The sequence below is a fragment of the Nyctereutes procyonoides genome, unplaced genomic scaffold (assembly GCF_905146905.1).
Source record: "Nyctereutes procyonoides isolate TBG_1078 unplaced genomic scaffold, NYPRO_anot_genome, whole genome shotgun sequence".
NCBI classification, from domain to species: Eukaryota; Metazoa; Chordata; class Mammalia; order Carnivora; family Canidae; genus Nyctereutes; species Nyctereutes procyonoides.
In genome coordinates, this window is record NW_026575122.1 from 27,697,311 (window position 1) to 27,718,756 (window position 21,446).

At 35.9% G+C, this 21,446-nt stretch overlaps 1 protein-coding gene across 1 annotated transcript in view; it reads right to left on the bottom strand.

Annotated features, from left to right (window-relative positions):
* The window catches only part of CFAP54 (cilia and flagella associated protein 54), a 299,369-nt gene that overhangs the window by 76,992 nt on the left and 200,931 nt on the right, over positions 1 to 21,446 (bottom strand). The window contains 10 exon segments of the mRNA XM_055336223.1: positions 2,311 to 2,452; positions 2,989 to 3,087; positions 9,227 to 9,320; positions 10,291 to 10,396; positions 11,957 to 12,112; positions 16,505 to 16,631; positions 16,733 to 16,909; positions 17,077 to 17,234; positions 18,056 to 18,203; positions 20,396 to 20,501. Coding sequence (XP_055192198.1) covers positions 2,311 to 2,452; positions 2,989 to 3,087; positions 9,227 to 9,320; positions 10,291 to 10,396; positions 11,957 to 12,112; positions 16,505 to 16,631; positions 16,733 to 16,909; positions 17,077 to 17,234; positions 18,056 to 18,203; positions 20,396 to 20,501 — 1,313 coding nt within the window.

A 21,446-nucleotide genomic window follows, 5' to 3' on the forward strand; every position in this document is an offset into this window, starting at 1 on the left:
TCTGATTGTAAATGACTGGAAGCTCATGGAAGGCAATGCTCACTTTCTTGATGTGTTCCATGACTACTCCTTCCCTTTGGACATAAATATCTGACACAGTGCTCTGCACAATGATTACTGATCACCACCTTGTGTACATATCAATGCTAGTGAAGGTGAGATTACTGAGGAGGTTTTCTTCTGGATGCTAATGTATGCTAATGTAAGGAAAATCAAACAGGTTTTATTTGTTGCTGTTGCCCTTTAGCAATTCCTTATAATATGAACCTCATTATCATCTGGGTATTTGTAGCAGTCAGGAGGGGATTCAGTACCTCCTTCCAACCCAAATAACTGAAGTAAGGGAAATCATCAAAATGAATTAATTATCAGTCTGCTAGGAAAAATACTGGAGGGCAAAACTATTATCCTTAAGGCAAGGAAAAATGCAAAATAGATTGGACCTCAAAATTCAGTCATTTCAAATTAGTATTTCAATACAATAGTAAAGGAGTGCTAATGGCACAAAACAGAAATTGAAAATTGGAATATGCTATGAAAACCACTAATATAGGCAAAAAAGCATACACTATAGCATTAAGCACAGCTAAGATGAAGACTGCCTGCTCAATTGGATCAACTAAGATCATCTGCACAGGGGATACTGTTCCTTACTGCTTGTGCCCATGGGTGACAACATTAGTTGATCATTGTAACACCTTTTCCTGTCTTTCCATACAGCAGTTCAGAATTCTTCTCAGGTAGCTACCAGCCATAGATTTAACTTCTCATGTATGACAGTCTGGATTATCATTCAGCAAACATTCATGCCCCTCTCCCCTCTTCTACAGGCAGAGATGTCCATTCCTCACTGATGTTGGACTTGATCATATGATTTGCTATGACCAATGGGATATGGTGTGGAGAGATGCCAGAGTGTGCTTCTGTGATTTAGCTTGGCCCCTTTGCTCTGATGTACACCATGAGAAGAACATGCACCAAATAGGTATGGCCTCTTTAGCCTGGGCTTCATAACAAATGCACATGGGCTACACCCGAACTCAATCTATAGACCAAAGCAGAATACATGAGACAAGTCAAAGAATGAATTCTTGTTGTAAGCTACGAAGTTTTAGGGTTGCTTAGTATATAGCATAATTTTGGTAATAACTGATCAATACAGTGTTTTAGATGAAATTGATGAAGCAAAATCCCACCAGGCATTAAAGCAATAAAATAAGAAAATTACACCTCAGTGTAAAAAAGTCCATCTAATGGTTTAACCCCAGGCAAAACATTTTTAGGTTGGAAAGGAAGAAAGACAAGGTAGGGGATGATTTCAGACACTAGCCCTTTGGCTAAAGTTGACTTAACCCTTCAGGAGAGTAAGCTGTTGCCTACAGATAGGTTTTCAGAGGCTTTAGGAAGACGACTCCCACCTCCACCAGGTTCAAGTAACACTCTTAATTCATCCCCTTTGGCTCAATGCTTCATCTACTGCCAAGGAAAATTTTAATTATTGTTGTTACTGAAATGTCAGCCTGGAACCTTACTTCTTAGAACCCATCCAAGTACTCAGTACATAAAAAGCACTCAATAAATATTTTTCAAATGAATGAATGAACAAACATATAAATGAATGTTAAATATGTTACTGCTGATCTCACCTAGAGGTTTATTTTATAGTTTACTAACTAACAAAGGAGTCCTAAATGAGAAAAAATAAATAGTGAGGTCAAGTTTAAATTCTAACCTCTCATTCATTAATCCATTTAACAAACATGAATGTCTGTAATGCGCAAGTAATGTCTGATTTTCTGTGGTTAGGGATGCAAATCAAGGTCCCTCCTCTCAGGAAACTGATGATAGTTTAATGAGAGAAAGAGCTCAAATATGTACAGCCATGTACACACTCATAAATGCACACATACACACACATTTAAAATAAGTAAGAAAAAGAACAAAGAGCTGCATGAGAGTATGAGAGCAAGTACACATTTTAAAGGATCAGGAAAAGAGTTACAAGTAAATATTTTCAAAAGGCCTCATTTGACATGTGTGAACTAGAAAAGAAGCAGACAGAAGGGCATACCACTTGTCCAGAGCCCTGCATCTGAAATGCAGGAGCTGACTGAATAACATGTATATGTATACAATGAAAAGACTCCCCTTTGTTTTGTAAGCTAGGCTCTAGGTATCCTCTCCCTGAGGTTCTTAACACCACTGTCCTTGCTAAGCTAAAACCCAACAAACCACAATTAACTCTTTGCAACTTGATCACACATTATATATATCAGGTTTTCATAAAATGTCTAGGCATTTCAAACATACCAATCAAATAGTCTGTGTATGAAGACAAAAGATCCACAGTGGCAAATTCTGGGATATTTGGTAATGTCCCTTGGCTTACTTTATCAGTTCTAGCATTCTTCTTTCCAATAAGTAGATTTATTGTCAGCACAGCTTCACTGACCTAAAATTAATGCATAATTAAAATCCAAAAAAGTAAGCTTTCTGATTCATAGATTATCCATTAAGTAAATAATGTGAAAAACTGAATTCATAAAATAATATTACATATACATTGGAAGAAAAAATAAAGATAATCTGGAAAACAACATGTGATCTCCAACAGGTAGTATATATCATTGTCAAACAAATCATTACTGTTGACAATTTAATTAATGTATGAGCCACTGTAAATAGGCTCTCTCACCTAGCTACAACAGATATTTGCCAAAATGTCAAAATGTGCTCATATGTATCTGCCAATACTTTCATTAAAGAAAAGCTGAAACAAACAAAGCCAGGTCTGGCTAATAAAGATTAAAATCACTACATATGTAAGGAGCATTTCTAATCTTCCCAAAGAAACATCATTGGCATAAATTATAAAGAATGTGAATTTTCCTTTCTCTCATAGAGATACATTGTGCTGCCCTAACTGCTGGCAGATAGAGGATACAGATAGGACAGTAAAGAAAAAGATTAAATAAAAATCACACCAACCTGGGCAGCAGCTCTTATCACAATCCAGGCCAGTGAAGTGTACATTTCAAATTTATTTACTGTTGGTTCTTTAATAGAACTATGCCTTCTGGTAGGAGCCTAAAAAACATAGCACATACATTATGATAAAGATAAAGACATCATGAAGTTTCATGGTAAATTTTCTCATCCTCTGAAGATGACATTTCAGTGGAACACTAGGTAGCCATTAAGAATAATAATAATGTAAAAAAAAGAACAATAATGTATATGTATCTATTGACATGAAAAGGTATTCAAAATATATTAGAGAAGGAAAAGTAGGGGTTACAAAACAGTATGCAAAGTGTTATCCTATTTCTAAAAAGACATGTACACACATATACTCTCTGGATATAGAAGCAGAGAAAATTAATAACAGTGGTTACCCTGGGTTTTAAGGGTGATTATTTTGATCATATTTTCTAATTTTTTATAATGAGCTTACATTATTTGAGTAACAATAAAATAAACACAAAAATATTAAGGAAATGCTTCCTTAAAATGATATTTGCCATTTTAATAGAGGATTTATACATTGACTATATCATATATAAAGATGTCAGAAATAAGAATGTTACTTAAAGATTTTTTTTTTATCTACTTAAAGATTTTTGATAGGTATTTTCTATCATCTTTTTTTAAGATTTTATTTATTTATTCATGAGAGACACAGAGAGAGACAGAGACAGAGAGAGAGACAGAGAGGCAGAGACACAGGGGGAGGGAGAAGCAGGCTCCAAGCAGGGAGCCCAACGTGGGACTTGATCCCGGGTCTCCAGGATCAGGCCCTGGGCTGAAGCAGCGCTAAACCACTGAGCTACCTGGGAAACTGTTAAAGGGATAATGTAATCATAAAATTCCATAGAATAGCAAAAATAACATTAAATGGGGATATTTTTTACTGTGTGTTGTGTGTTAAGTTTTTCTGTATGTGTGTGTTTTTTAAACATAAGAAAGTGCATGCTATGAAAGTTGACAGAAACTCCACTAGTAACATAGTATCTGCCTGTTTCACATTTTTAAAGTCACCTTTAAAATAAACAGTTCTGGGATCCCTGGGTGGCGCCGCGGTTTATCGCCTGCCTTTGGCCCAGGGCGCGATCCTGGAGACCCGGGATCGAATCCCACATCAGGCTCCCGGTGCATGGAGCCTGCTTCTCCCTCTGCCTGTGTCTCTGCTTCTCTCTCTCTGTGTGACTATCATATAAATAAATAAAAAGAAAGTATTTAAAAAAAAAATAAAATAAAATAAAATAAACAGTTCTTAAGATTTAACTAATCTGGATAAAACTATTCAATTAGAATGCTTGGTTCCAATTTTTTGATGTTCATATTTTGGCTAATGCTTAAATCTTCAACAAGACTGCAGAATAAAACAAACAATAACAAAAGATATCTTTCTTTTACTCCTGCCTACAAGATTCCCAAGGAAAAAGTTAATGAATAATGCTGATGCCAGAACAACGTGCAAATATGGCCTAGTCTAGATCAAGGGCTAAGATTTGTAGGAGGTAGATGATACCTGGAGAAATCTGCCTGAGGAGATCTAAGCAATACAGCCCTGTCCCAAGATATGAAGACCCTAGTCATTAGCTGTAATGACACTACTTAGGTTCTGGAGTAGCCCTTGCCAGCTTACTGGCTCTGTAAGTTTGGGTAATTTACCTAAATTCTGGAAACAAGACTAATAGACATTAAATGAAGAATACATAATAACATTAATAATTATAATGTAAGAACAAGTAGTGACAGATATTTAAAAAAGAAATCAAATCTCATTTGAATTGAGAGGGAGGCTTTATTAAGATGGTTGGGCTAGAGTTCAAAATAGAATAATGTGGACAGGAAAAGAATATAATGGGTATCTTTTTTAGATGGAGAAGGTGTTTAACACTGTGTATAAGATTCTAGCTCATGCAAACAAACAAAAAGAAGAAAATGTATCTAGACTGGAAATGAAGAAGTAAAGTGGTATTTGCTTGCAGAGGACAAATGTAGGAAATCCCAAGACACACACACATACATCTCTAGAATTAATAAATGTGCATAACAAGGTCATAGGACACAAAACTCAATACTCATAAATCATTTGTATTTCTATGTATCATCAGTGAACAATCTGAAAATGAAATGAAGAAAACATTCCACTCACAATAGAAATAAACTTAACAAAAATGTACAAAATTTATACACTGAAAAGTAAAGATCATTACTGAAACAAATTAATATCTAAATAAATGAAGAGACAGTTCATATTCATGAATTGTAAGATTCAATATTAAGATGCCTATTGTCCCCAAATTGATTTACAGATTTAACACAATCCCTGACAAAATTTTGTTAGTTTTTTGCAAAAAATTAACAAGCAGCCTTTACAATATGTATATGAAAACGCAAAAGACTCAAAGTAGTCAAAACTATTTTGGAAAGGAAGAACATAGCTGGAGGGCATGTACTTTCCAATTTCAAAACTTACTGAAAGCCACAATAACCAAGAGGGTGGATACTCTTATAAAGGTAGACTTATAGCTCAGTGTAATAGGACTGAGATTCTAGGAATAAACATTTACATTTATGATCAATTAATTTTTGAAAATGGTGTGCCAAGGCAATTTAATGTCAAAAAAGATAGTCTCTTGAACAACAGATACCAGGACAACTGGATATCTATGTGCAAAAGAATTTAGATCTTTGCACTTTACATAAATATTAATTCAAAATGGGTCATAGTTAAACATAAAAGCTACAACTATGAAACTTCTAAAAGAAAACAGAGAAAAAAATCTTCAGCATCTGGGGTTAGGCAATGAATTCTTAGATATGCAGGTGCCTGAGTAGCTTAGTTGGAAAGTGTCTGCCTTTGGCTCAGGTCATTATCCCACAGTCCTGGGATCAAGTCCCATGCTCTGTAGGGAATCTGCTTCTCCCTCTGCCCCTCCTCCCATTTGTTCTCTCTCTCTCTCTCTCTCTCTCTCTCTCTCTCTCTCTCTCTCAAATAAATACATAATAAATCTTTTAAAAGAATTCTTAGATATGCAACTAAAAGCACAATATATAAAAGAAGAAAAATGATAAATTGGACTTCACTAAAATTTACAACTTTGTCTCTAAAGACATTATTAACAAGGTGAAAAGACAAGCCATCAACTGGAGGAAATAGGTGATATGGGACTTGAATCTAGAATATACATTTTGAAGACTCTTGTGATTAAAAAAAAAGATATATCTCCGTTTAGGTTATGGGCAAAAGATGTGAATAAACAGTTCCCCAAAGAAGATACAGAAATGATCAGGAAACATATGAAAAGATCTCAACATTATTAGCCAGCTGGGAAATGCACACCAAAGCCACAAGGAGATATACTTCATACCCACCAGGATGGCTACAATCAATAATACATATAATAACAAGTTTTAGCCAGACTGTGATGAAATTGGAACCCCTATTCACTGCTCATAGGAATACAAAATGGTACAGGTACTTTGGAAAACACTCTGACAGATCACCAAAAGGCTAAACTTAGAGCTAACATATGATCTAGGAATTCGATTCTTAGATATACACCCAAGAGATCTGAAAACAGGTTCACTTAAAAACTTGTATACAGACATTCAAAGCAGCATTAAACAAAACAGCCAAAAAAGTAGGAACAATTCATATATCCAACAACTGTAGAATGGACAAAGAAAATACTGTGGATCCAAAAGATGGAATACTATTCAGCAATAAAAAGGGACAAACTACTGTTACATGCTACAACATGGGTGAACCTCAAGAATGTAACACTAAGTGAAAAAAAGCAGGCACAAAAGACTACATATTGTATGGTCCATTTATATGAAATTCCACTACATGAAATATACAGAAAAGGCCAATCTTGAAAATAGAAAACAAATTAGTGGTTGTTTGGGGCTAGGGGTGGAAATAACGGGAATGCTCTAAAACTGGACGGTGATGCTAGCTCCACAGCTCTGTAAAGTTACTAAACATCTGTGAACTATACTCTTAAAATAGGTTAATTTCATGAATTATATCTGTTTTTAATATGTGTGCTTGCTAATCTCTTTCTTTGAACGATTTTCCTCCTGCTTAACTATTTGGAAAACTTCCAGTCATTCTTCAAAATTCATCGCATCTGTGAAGCTTTCTCCAGTATTCCCCCAAAGCTGAATTAGTTCTCACTTTTTTCCACTTCTCTACTTGGACATATCTTGATTATGGTCCTCATTAGATTTTGATACAGTTATTTCTCTGCCTTGTTCCTCTGTGCTTCTTAGGAAAAAAGAATAACATGCCTAGCATACATTAGGCACTCAATAAGTATTTGGTTAATGAATGAATACATGTTTGTGAAATAGTCAATTCCATTTAATTAAAAAATAATTATTGAATAGCTACTATATACAAAATACTCTAGAAAGATAAAATGTGAATGTTTAGTCACATATTGACAGAGAATAGTGCACCACTCTTTCTTGAGTACTCATTACATGCTAGGCCCATTATCTTGTTTATTTCCCCCACCTACTCTAAGAGGTCAGTATCCTCACCTCTATCTCACAAATGAGAAAACTAGGTTTAGACAGGTCCCAATCACAGTGCTGGTATGTCACGAAGCTAAGATTCATACCCAAACCAGTCTCTGGTCATTCTGCTTGTAGACTCTCCATAAGGTGAAGCATTAGTGCTTTCTTTTAAGGCATTATAAAGCATTGTCTTTATTAGGGCAAATTTCTAATGTGATATTTCAAAGGTTGAATGTGTCTGGATAAATTTATATTTGTCTTTGGCTGTTTTCTGTGCTGCTAGTAATTATATAACTTGCTAAAATATTTGTATTATGTCACATAGAAAATGTGATGCTGTATGGAATTATGCTATTTTTTCATTCAAATTCTACTTTGTTCAAGCTCTTAATTATAAACACTTCTCTAGTAAAGGCCAAAAAGGTGATATATTACTATCCTAGATCCTATTAATTTGCATTGCTACTTGCCATGGAAGTAAAGATTTTTGTTTTCTCTTATTAGAAATAAACATGTTTATCACATCATAAAAAGTAAGTTTTCTATGCAATAATTTTGATAAAAAATAAAATAATTTCTGCTTTATCCACCTCAGCAGCCACCGTATGAATAATTCAACTGGCTGAAAAGTCTGTTTGCCTAAAGGTATAAATCATGCCCATGCTGTCTCAAAAGTTAGAGATCTGACACCAAAATTTTCTGAAAAAAATCTCTTGGTGGGTCAAAGGATTACTTAACTGAGATGAATTATAAAAAGTCTACTGAAATTTAAAAAGTAAAAACTAGAAGTTACGGATTCACATATAGGATCTCCCTCAGTCTAGATTCCTGGAATTCAAGTGTGGCCTCCAGGCCAGCAGAAGCAGCATTAACCTGGAGCCCCTTAGAAATGCCAAACCTCAGACCCCATCCCCAACTTACCAAATAGGATTCTGCATTTTCACAGGATTGATGCTTCTGCCCCTTAGTTTGGAAGCACTGCTTTAACATAGTATATATCTCTGCAACTCTTTGCATGGCTCCCTCCTTATCTGGTAAATCCCACCTTGCATCTCATGTCTTCCCAACACAGTCATTCATCGTTCCACCAAGGCAAGTTCTTTCCTAATCCCCAATTTCACCACCTAAATCATGCCCCGTCCTTCTCTTCCCTCCCTCTTTTCCTTCCTTCCTCCTACCTTGCTTCTTCTTTTACTTGTTTATTGTCTGTCTCCCTCTACTGAAAAGTAAGCTCCATGAGGACAAGGACTAAGTTTGTCTTAATCACTGCTTGATAACCTTCCAGAATATTGTCTAGGTCATAGTAAATAGGTATGTGATGAATAAATGAATGACTCTATCAAAAGGTGATCTGTTTGTATACCATATCCATGATGAAAATCTTACATCTGCTTCAGAAACATATCATTTCTTGCAATTTCCTGATTAATATAAAGATCTTAGAGTATTTACACATACCCACATCTCATGTATAACATTTTAACAGGTAAAAATGTCCCCATGATCTCTATTTTCAGAACCTTATATAAAATATCCAAAGAGGCATCTCAACATGAGTGTGACTATAGAGTAATTAATTAATTTCTCCAAGTCATACAGGAAAATCAGTCTCATTAGGTCAATAGCAAGTCACCAAAATAGCAGGTTCAAAGACAACTGACTTAAGATTTCTAACAAAATAGTTTATTACCTTAAGTGTTAACGGTGATGTTGAAAGTTTGTTTTTTGGCTTCCTCATGTGTAAAAATAATAGGGCCATTTCTAAGTAGGAGTCTCTTATCAACCTAAAATGATATAACATTGTACTTATTAAATAGCTTCACCATTCATAATAATTTAACATCATTTTCCACAATTTCTGAGCTAATTAAAGGTAAAAACAGACAAAACCAGTATCTATCCCATACTCACACCCTCTTTTCATAGCACTGTTGGCATTGACACCAGCACCTTCCTCCCTACTGATATTGGAAGCTCTTGAGCAATCTACCTTTTCCTGTTCTGACAACACTCTATGACATGACTGCTCTGAAGCCTGGCATCAAGACCATTCTAGAACAGTTCAGCACACAAGGCACAAAAGAAGTGAAAAATCAGGACTGAAGGAACCTGCCTTGAAAACCAGACCTCTTTTTCTATTCTCCTACACTAATTAAAATGGAAAGAGACACACAAAGTTATGCAGAAAGCAGTGATTCAGTATGGGTTAGGTCTGTGCATTCGCTATCATACCTGTCAGTTGGAGCCATTTAACTCCGTATAGATGGGATGAGCTCTGGATGTTATACTATATGTTGGCAAATTGAATTTAAATTTTTAAAAATCAGTCTAGATGTAATAACTGTGGCTTATTCTCGATCTTAAGTTGATTTTTATATAGAATTAAGTTGGCCAGTCCTGGTCCTCCTGACCAGAGTGAACATCCAGATAAATCTTATCTAGATACAATATCACATCGATAGGTGGCTGCTAGAATCCTGGGACAGACAGGAGATCGATGTGAGTAAAGACTAGAAGCAAAATCACAGTCTAATATGCCACCACAATAACTGCCATAATCAACCATCACTATAAACAAGGCCTTGGGTCAGAGCCAAGGGCAATAGTCCTGAAAAGGAAGTAAACCTGTTGGACAATAGACCACAGGGAAGAGGGTCTCCCAATCATCTCAGCCTGGAATGTTCAATGTATTACCAAAACATGGGGCTTATACCAAAACATATATTGTTATAAGAATGGAAAGATTATTTTTACCCTGAGTTTTGATCATTTCTCAAGCTTAGCTGTATAGCTTCAAATAAACTCTCAAGTTGCAAACTTGGAGATTTTTCTTCCATCAATATTTGACGTTCTATTTTGCCTGAAAGAATAAAAAAAAAATATATATATATATATATACAAAAATGGTTTTTCCTTTTTCTATCTTTTAGAACTTCAGAATAAATATTTCACACTGGAACTTCAGAAACTGGATGTGCTGTCCTTTTTGCCCATCTGTCTGTTGTTTTTGCTGTAAGGTCAGCTAATAGTGAAAGAAAGATCTTCTGCTTCCTTCCCCAGGAGTCTCCAGGCTCACCTTGCCTTTAGTCATCAACATTGAGTCAAAGCCTCCTTTGGCTTTCCGGACACAAATGTTCTTACCATCTTATTTTTCTATTTCCTTACTTTGTCCCTCCTTTCCTCCTGTAGGGCTCATTCCCTTTATCTACATCCATGTCCTCTTTCCTTTGTCTAGTATTGCAGATGTCATAGAAAACATCTCCCTTAAAACAAGTTCTAGAAAGTCAACGAACATTTGAAAACAATCACAAATGATGCAAATGCATTAGTGCTCACACAGCTCTCAGACCTCAGGGTAAGCTGCAGCCTTCACTGGAATGGCACTTCTGTAGCCAAATGGGCAAGAAAGGGAAAACTTTTATCACTATAAAAGGATTTGCAATTTTCATGCAGCATGTGAATAGGGCACAGAGCCTCCCAGTGTGAAGTTCACATCTGGGCACTATCATTAAGTAGCTGCTAATCTGGAGAAATTTACATAACCAGATTACATCATTTTCTTCCTCTGTCAATGAGGATTGGCCATGTCTACCCTGTAGAGCTGTTGTAAGAATTAGCAACATGAGACATTAAAACACAGATTTCTACAGAGCCTTGCATCCAGTAGATGATCAATAAATGACAGCAAACATCATCATCACTCTTTTCATGGCTAAAATAGCCACAATAAAATGTATGAACGTATTATGCAAATAGGTATTGTATATAAGTTATAAATATAGATGTGCTATGGCTATTTAATTTAAAAGAATATGTATCTTTTATAGAAATTAACTAAAATGGGGATCCCTGGGTGGCGCAGCGGTTTGGCGCCTGCCTTTGGCCCAGGGCACGATCCTGGAGACCCAGGATCGAATCCCACGTCGGGCTCCCGGTGCATGGAGCCTGCTTCTCCCTCTGCCTGTGTCTCTGCGCCTCTCTCTCTCTCTCTCTATCATAAATAAATAAAAATTAAAAAAAATTAAAAAAAAAGAAATTAACTAAAATGCCTAGGTAAGGAATGAAATCATACATAAAAAATGTCTTCCAAGCATTAAGAAATATTATTCATAACTAAATGGCTGATGATGACATTTTTGAGCCAAACATGAAATTTTGCAAAAGGAGGGTCAATTGTAATTATAAAATAAACTAAGAAGCAGTACTCCCCCCCCCACTTTCTTGGTATAAACTTAAAATAAGCAGTGTTCTCTTTATTCCAACCTGAGTCTGGCAGAGGTACCAATGTCTTTGTCATCAGTAAGCCCTTTGTAAAATTGGTACTTTTTATAGTCACTGACCAGATTTTCAAGAAGCCTATTGTTAATAGGAAAAAAAATCCATAAACTTTATCATAGTTCTGACCCCAAGTACATCTTACCTTTCTGAAAAAGAATTTCGGCTTCTACCTCATGTTCTTCTGTTGCTGATATCTTACAGAGCTTCAGTGCTATTTCAAAAAGACGAAGGGCAGGAAACCACTTCGAGGGATCCTTCTTTTTACTGGCATAATATACTTGTTTGGCCAGTGTATGTCCTACAGGGAATAAGATGTTCATAACAAGCCTCCAAGTTATCAGAACACTCACACAGTGAGTTCTATTAAGAACTCTGGTAGTCTTTTTAGCATCTAAGAAATATTTTCTTAAAACTCAATACCCAAATATCTCAACAAACTATAACAGTGGCCCTTTGAAACTTTATCTTTGAAAAATTTCAACATTTTCTCATTTTTAAAATGAAGGACAATTTCTCAAGTCTCAGTTCTAAAATTTCATTATGTTCTACAAAACAACTGTGTTCCTAAGATGAGGTTGTTAGCAGGGTAACATATGGAAGTTTTTGAAGTTTTATATTGTTCCCAATAAAAATTTGCATATATTAATAGGCAGTAATTTTGTTTCTATTCAGCTCTATTAGTGGTTGCTTGCTATGCATATTTTGTCATTGCAACTAGATGGCAAAAGCCATTTGGATAAGGGCCATGTGCTATACTTCTTGTGTGGTCCCATCAGCACTTAACATAATGAAGATCTGTTGTATTATTAAAGAGGCATTAAATTTAATCTGTGTGCCCTCACAGACAGACAAACAGATATCTATTCAGCAAACATTTTCTGAGTTCTGGGTAAAATGAGAGGCACTGGGAAAAAAAAATGAGAAAAGAGAAAAATAAGAGCTCAGGTTTATTAAGTGCTTCCTACAATTCAGATTCCATCCCAAAGACTTAAGCATTATCTCATGTAATCCTCCCAATTCTGACCAGATTTCATTAGTACACTCACTTTACAGAGGAGAAAGCAGTGGCAGTGAGGTTTAAGTAATTTGCTCAAAGTCATGTGACTAGAAGTAGCAGGGCTGTGATCAGAACTAAGGCAAGTCTGGCTCCAAGGCCCACACTCTTAAAATATGACAAGAGTCAGATTATGGAGTTTAGTGTTTAATGGGGAATGAGAATGGCCTGAGAGGCATTTAAAATACTGTGTTGTCAACTGAGTGGCAGGGAAAGTACAGGGCGATGTGGTGGCAGGTTACACTCAAGGGGCCTTTGTCTAGACCCAAGAGAGGTTAGGGAAGCCTTCCCAGAGAATGTGGCCATTGGAACTGGCAGCTGAAGATTGCCTTATCTTATGGTCATTTTAAACAAGGAAAATGTTAGGATAAAGAGTAGAAGGCAGGGATCCCTGGGTGGCGCAGCGGTTTAGCACCTGCCTTTGGCCCAGGGCGCGATCCTGGAGACCCGGGATCGAATTCCACGTTGGGCTCCCGGTGCATGGAGCCTGCTTCTCCCTCTGCCTGTGTCTCTGCCTCTCTCTCTCTCTCTGTGTGTGACTATCATAAATAAATAAAAATTAAAAAAAAAAGAGTAGAAGGCAATGGGGAAAAATACTTATCAATAGGAAAGTTTAACCTGCACAGTAGAGAAATACAGATAGGTAGTGTAGGATTGCAGAATGATACAGCTGCTGGGTTCCAGCTGAAGTAAGTGCTGGGTCCATGCCATGTCATTTGAGGCCTTGAACAAATCCCAACATGCCTCTGGGTCTTGAATGTCTTCCTCTGAAAAATGAGGCAGTAGAAGCAGAAAATATCTAGGGTCCCTTTGGGTTCAGAAATTTTTCAATTCCAAAACGCTATGCCCTACAAAGAGTTCTCAAGAAACCTAGAACTTTTTGTAAGTTTTAGTTGAGGAATGAACAGAAGGATGGTGGAAACAGTGTCTCTCTCTCTTTCTCTCTCTTTCCTCCAGGAAGAAGTCAAGAAGTCAAGGAGCCTTTACTCTGAACCTACTCTGCAGGTTAACAGCACACTGGTGAGAAAAAATGGAGATGAAGAAACTGAGCCTTGCTTCCAGGGTGCTCCCAAGAGAGCAAGGAGGCCAGGCACGGAACAGTGAGACTCACTAGTGTCTATACAGCTATCAAGTAGGTACCCTTCTAACAAGGCACATATTTGCATCACCTCACAACAAGCCAGTAAGATTGCTACTTTTCTTATTCACCTTTTACAAGAGAGGAAACTGAAGCACAGAGGAGTTAAAATGCCCTGCTCAAGGAAACCAGACCAGAAATCTTTCTCCAGAATCCCTGCTCTTCACCCCAACAATGGCCAATTATGAATAGATCCCAGGCAAGCATATGCTGACATCATTTGTCCAATACAATCTCATATTCCAACACATCTCCCATTTTGATGCGTCTCACTGTTTCAAATTATACTATATATACTATAGCTGTTTATTAATATAAGATAATAAGATCAAGTATCTTCATGTAATTTAGGCACATGTACCATATATGGAGTATATACTATGTATAATAAAGTATCAATAAAAGCACTTGAATTGTCTTCTAGATTTTTGTTAAAATTAGAAACAGACTTGTTACAGAAATCACCAACACTTTTCTTTCTCTCTCCCCCTAACTGGATAACAGGCTTTCTGAGGGTAGAGATGGTGACTGGCTTCCTCATATCCTTACTCCCTAGCATCATTCTTGCAACTTTCTTCGCTCCTATTATACAATCAATCAGTAATCTACTTTTCCATCTTATCATAAAGCTTAAGGTTTAGTGATTAATGGGAAAAATAATCCGGAACAACCATGATGTTTATTTTTGGTCTTACAAAAACAATCTCAAAATGCCTTTTTCTGTCAGAGGCTCTCACAAAGAAAAAACAATTATTTAAGGGGCTCTATTCTTGTGATGCAATCTGTATGCCCACTATAAAAGAAAACTGTCGAGAAAGCATCAAATCAGATGATTTTATGCTTCATAATATTGAAGTGCTCCTGTTTCCAATAAACATAAACTCTGTGAAAAAGAAGTTGTGAAACTGATGTTGTTTTGACAGAAAAGCTGCTTTTGGTTTTGTTTTTTAAGTCTGTATTTAATATAATATAACAGAAAACAAGCTGTTCTGCCTCGAGTGAGTCTAAAAAACAGTGGCACCATTGTCACTGAGTAGTGACACATCTTCAAGAGTAGGAAGTCATGAAAGTAGAGAATACATTTGATTTAACACAATCCGTACAATTTAACACAGTCTGTACTTAAAGTTCTTGTAGAAATCAAATATACTGATAATGCAACAAATTGTGGACTAAAAATGCACAAAAATAGCTCTCATGGGATCAGATTGCTAGAGGGAACGCCAGAGGTCAGTCAGCCCAGCCGAATTTCATAAATAAGGAAACTCAATAATGTAGAGGTGATGCAATTTACTCCCCCAATAGCAAAATTCATATCGATGATGATGATAAATTACATAATAATAATAATCAATAATTATGAGAGGGAGGAGCAGAGGGACATTAAGGATAAGATTCTGGACAGATGATGGTTTGACCACACCTCTGTTGCCCTCCCTTCTCCATTCTAGTCTCTCCTGAGCTGAGCAGCTGCTGGTACCAGAGGCACATGGGGCTCAGGAGATAAAGGGTAATGTTTTAAAATGTAGGTTTTATTACTATTCAGGTGTGATGAGGTCAACAGGCCAGGTGACAAGTACCACTGAAAAGATAGTTTATTACTCACACTTGTGGGTAAGGGCATGGGAGAGGATGGGGCACACCACAGCCATAGAGAAAAGTGCAAAAGTCAGTCAGGAGATTGAGGGAGCAAGAAGAAAATGTGGATAAAAACCTTTACTCTGGATTTTGTAGGAGGAGGTGATTATGTTGTAAGCAGGCTAAGAGGTTTAGGATTGGCTAGTCTAAATAATTTCAGTGGGCTCTGCCAGTAGTCTGATACCTGTCCCCAGGGTGATCAGGGCAGAAAAATAGTGGCTCAGCATATCAGAGCCCAGCAATGGATAATAAAGGAGCCCAATAAAAGTTCAGAGAATAGCCTCTGGAATAGTTTGTATATAAGAAGCATGTTTACAGGACAGTGGCTTGCTAAGCTCTAGGAGCTGGCCATCTTATCTATGGAAATCTCTTAAATATATCTTTCATAAAACTGACCACAATTTATAATTTCATACCTATACAAAATTCATTACCGTACATAAGCTTTCTATATCCTCATTGATTTTCTGTCTGGTAGTTATCAAATATACATTCTATTTTATATAATATTTATCTTATTAAATTTTATAAATGTTTATAAAACTTTAGAAATATTTTATAAGTGTTAAAAGATTTTATACAATATTTATATATAATATGCATTTCATGGTTTGTTTACTTGCTTATTTCTGTCTCCCACACTAAAATCAGGGACTATATCCATTTAATCTCTAGTAACTTTCCAGAACCTCACTGAGAGTCTGGCACATGGTAAATAATCAAAAACTATTTGTTAAAATAAATGGAGCCTAGGTATTCATAAATATTGCTCCATTTGAGTGCATTCCTATGATAACCCTCCTAAAAATAAAAATTTTTCTTCAGTGACTTGAGTGTAATATACGTTTAAGTGTTCTTACCAATTCTCATTTTTGTTTTGGCCAATAACATGACATGAGGAAGATAAATATTTTTCAAAGGCTGTAATGGGCTTGCATAGTCCATATTTGATAAGGGAAATTCCATTGTTTCTCCAAAAGTTAGCATCTGTAAAAGGAACTTTATAGTTAGTAACTAGCTAACGTGGTTTGGAATAAGAAGACAGAAAGGTAAGTTGCTAAGTCTTGAGGACACAAAATCATGCTCACCTGTTCAATAAGAATGTTGTGAGACTGAGTCAACAAATATAATTTTTCTGTTTTTAAAGGAGTTTCCTTGAATTTCTCCGCTTTTGTTAAGTCATCCAGCAAAAGCATGCTTCTCACCAGAGTTAAATGAGATCGAGGAGAAATAAATTCACTTTCTTCTAGCAAATGTATTATAGCCTATTAAAATAAAATTATTCCTTTTGATAGTCCCATTTCCAATTCATTGAAGCAAGAGCTGGCCAAACTATCATGCGTTCAGCACCTAATGGAATTTAAAATTCTCTCCTTTTGTTCTAACCAGAATCAGTAGGTAAATATCAACGTGAATGAAGTTTCCTTCCTACCTCAAGGTTTGTTATGATGTCTGCCTTTAAATGCTTTTCTTGTAAGCCAATGATGACAGCTTGCATCAAGAATTCAGCCTGTAGCTCCGTGTCACCTGCACTTTTTGCCTCCTCGCACACTTCATTGATGAGGCTGACGTAATCTATCATATCATTTTCTAAAGTAAATAATGCAGTTATTTAAAATACACTGGGAAAGTAGGAAATTACATATACATAACTCTCCCAATATCCATCACAAGAATATTGCATAATATAGAAAAACAGGAAGATATAAATTTGGAAAACAGACTCTACATGAAACATTAAAAATAAATGTGTTGCAATTTGGGAGAAAGTACTTTTGGTTATTGCAGCGCTGTAAAAGTAATGACACTACATGGAAAAATTTAATGTAGAAGATAGATACAGATGGGTGGACAGATTTACAAATAGATAATTATTATAATCACTATAAGAACTAACATGTATATGTGGACAGGCTATGATCTTAAACTTTATAAATTTAACACATTTAAGACTGACAATAACCCTATGAAGTAGGTACAATTTTTTTCCATTTTAACTGACGAGGAAACTGAGGCATAGGGGATTAAGAGACTTGGCCAAGATCACACAGGGAGAAAGTAGTGGACCGAACATTTGAATCCAAATCAAGTACCTGGAGCCAGAACCTATGCTGGGGACCCCTATGCTATGCTGCCTTCCTAAATGACAGGAAGACCTGCACATTAGTATTTTGAAGTCTCCTTGCCTGTTTTGCATACATCAGAAACATATAAGCCATTTTCAGTAATACAAGGAACTACTGAAATGATTAGTCTTATTTAATGACATGAATTTTTTATTCTGGAAACAGATAAAGCTATAAAGTTAGAAAATATTAATGTTATAATAATAAAATGTATCTCAATAAAACCTCCATTACCTAAGTAAAATTAATTTTTCTGAAAACTTTAAGAAAATAGGATATTTGTACCTGTCACCATCCCAATGCCATGAACCTGTGCAACAAATGCAGTCACCAATGCTAAGCGGCACCTCAACCACAGATGAATGTTGAAATATTCTCGAGAATTTAGGGAAACAGGATCTAAAAACTCATTATCATCTTTATTTTCAGTAGCCTAAACGACATGAGAATGACAGTTATCTTGCCGTTTAATAACGTTAAAGTTCTAGCCTAATGTTAAATGTAAGAGAAGCATGTGATATCATTTAATACTATTAAATTTTTAATTTTGGAAATCTGTCTTGCACATTCTATAAAATGTAAAAACTACACACACAAAACAAATAAAATCATTCACAATCCCACTATCCTCTATTAATATTTGGTATACTGGTTTTCAGATTTTTTTTTTTAAGATTTTATTTATTTATTCACGAGAGACACACAGAGAGAGAGAGAGGCAGAGACACAGGCAGAGGGAGAAGCAGGCTCCATGCAGGGAGCCTGACGTGGGACTGGATCCCGGGTCTCCAGGATCACACCCTGGGCTGAAGGTGGCGCTAAATCACTGAGCCACCTAGGCTGCCCTCAGCTTTTCTTTCTCTTTTTATACCCATTGTAGAAAATACTTTTGCAGTTCATTGTAAATTATATTATCAGTGGTGTTTGTGTCTTCAAAAATTTTGTAAATATTATTTTAACAGCTGAAAAATAATAAATAACATGAGCTAATATTTTTTAGTACTTATTACATTCTGTGTTGAATGCTTTATACATGTTATTTTATTCAATCCTCCCAAAGAGCCAAAGAGGAATTACTCTTATTTCTGTTTTACAGATGCGAGAAAGGAGATCTAGGAAGACCTAGGAAGGTTAAATATTTGCTTAAACTCCATTACATTTTGGCAGAGGTGGGATTCAAACTTGTGTTCTTCTGAATTTAGAGCCCCCAGTCTTAATCTAATGTGCTGCATGCTGCTCAGGTTCCGAACATGTATTATAACTGATTTCCCATCTTCATTACTGCAGTTTACAAAGGGGTGGCCAATGTCCAGAGCTCCTGAGAGGGAAGGACAAAGGAAGGTTTTTTTTCAGGGGGGGAGCAGATCCCATTTTAGACATCTGGGAACTTTAAAATCATCTAGAACAATGCCCATTTGTTCTAGGAATTTCCTGCTATGCATCTCTGACAGCTCAACCAATTAGCAGCATCTAATCTCAAGGAGTGGCCATCAGGACTTGGGGGAGGTTGGAATGTGGATAGAAGGTGGGAAGCACAGAAGAGGGTGAGCCAGCCCTAGGGAACAGAGGCCTCGAGGCAACATGGTAACTAGTATGAGCACGCCAAGTACTCAAGGAGCCTAGGATTTAGATTAGCAATACAGGAAAAAATGCCTATCCACATACCTTAATCTCTCAGAGCCTACATTTCCTGTTACTATTGAAAAGCCACATCACACTTAATCTAAATCAGGATTTCTCAACCTCAGCACTACTGATAGTTGTGGAGGACTGTCCTGTGTATTGTATGCTTAGCAGCATCCCTGATCTCTAAGCACTAGATGCCAGTAGCACCCTGTCCAGTTTTAACAACTAAAATGTCTCCACATGTTGCCAAATAATCTCTGGGAGGCAAAATAGCCCCCAACTGACAACAATTCCTCCAAGTCAATTTTTGAAATAGACTGCTTTTTAGCATTTTTATTGCCTTTAATATAGTAGGAAATGAGTTTCTATTTAGGATAATTAGTTTTGCTTATTTGTAATGACACTAGATATTAGTAATTTTATTAGCATTTTATTAAAATAATGAACAAGGATTCTATGTGATGAATCTTTATCTTTTAATCCTAAACAATTCTTTATTATTAAATTACTTGTTCTTATCAAACTCCAATAAAATTTCAAAAAATTTGTGACACCAGTTAAACAGATTTCAGAGCTTAAAAGTGGAAGAATCTAACTATGAGAAATCCAAGGTAGGAAATAATGTCATACTGGTGATGCTACTGAAGGATAAAATTCAAAAGTGAAATGAAGAACAGAATAAAGCAAAACAATTTTACTTGCTAAAGAAATCAGATCTAGAATATTGGAATGATGTATCTGGAGGGACCTTCGTGATTATTACATTCAATTCTATCAGTTCACAAATGAGATTTAAATTAAAAATTAAAATTTTTAATTAAAAATATTTTTAAGTTTCGGGTACTTGCATAAATGGGGCTTCAACATTTACCTTTTTACTCTGAATTCAATGTTTTTTCTACTTTACCCCTTTGTTTTATCCAAATAGACAATTTCCTAGCATGCCAATAGCTTTTACATAGTAAACACTCTAAAGATAAATATTAAATTTATACATACAGAAGCTCCTGGAGAGACGGAATTCTCTGTGTCATCTTGTACTACCTTCTTTTTAAAAAGTTTTGAGTCCCGGAGAAGTCTAAGTGTAGAAAATACTATTGCAGCACTAAAATAGAAAATATATTTTAAATCTTATTAGTCCTGACAATCTCATTAATAAAATGAGCACATATGCATTTCATATGTATCAGAATGTGGTTTTGAGGTTATAGAATTTTGTTACTTAAAGCTATACACTTGGAGACTCATAAGCTAAATTATTGCTTAATTGGTGTCTAGCAATACCAGAAGGCAAATGTACGAAATTATGAAAACAGAAGCGAGGATATAGGAATTCTCCTGACTTACTGTTGGTCTGTACATAAGTTTGTCCTCACTTTAAACCTTCATATGCTTCTCAACTCTATAGAATGATAAATCTGTAACTGCTGTCACATTTCTTCAAAATATCTTAATAATATATATCGAGAGACAACTTCTTTTGAATATCTACTACAAAATTAAATTCAAAATGCAGAACAATCTATCTTCCTGAAGATATTTTGTAGCATTATTTTATAACATGGGAAGACTGGATGAAAGCCAGATAGACAATACACCCATCTAACTAAGTCCCCACTTGAATAGCTTAATAAACAATCACTTTGAACAGGTGTTATCGGGTGAATTGTGTCCTCTCAAAAAAAAGTGGGGGTGCCTGGGTGCACAATTGGTTAAATGTCTAACTCTTGATTTGGACTCAGGTCATGAACCCAGGGACAGGAGATTGAGCCCCACTTCAGGATCCCCACTCAGCGCAGAGTTTGCTTAAGATTATCTCTCTCTCTCTTCTCCTCTGACCCTTGCCTACCCCCTGTTCCTGCTCTCTTTCAAATAAATAAATTAATTAAATCTTTAAAAAAAAAAGTATGTTGATGTCCTAACCCTCAGTACCTCAGAATGGTAGTAATTTGAAGTAATTAAGTTTAAATAAGTCATTAGTGTGGACAGTATTCTAATAGGACTGCTATTCCTATAAAAAGGGAAGCTTTGGACAGAGAGACAGATATAC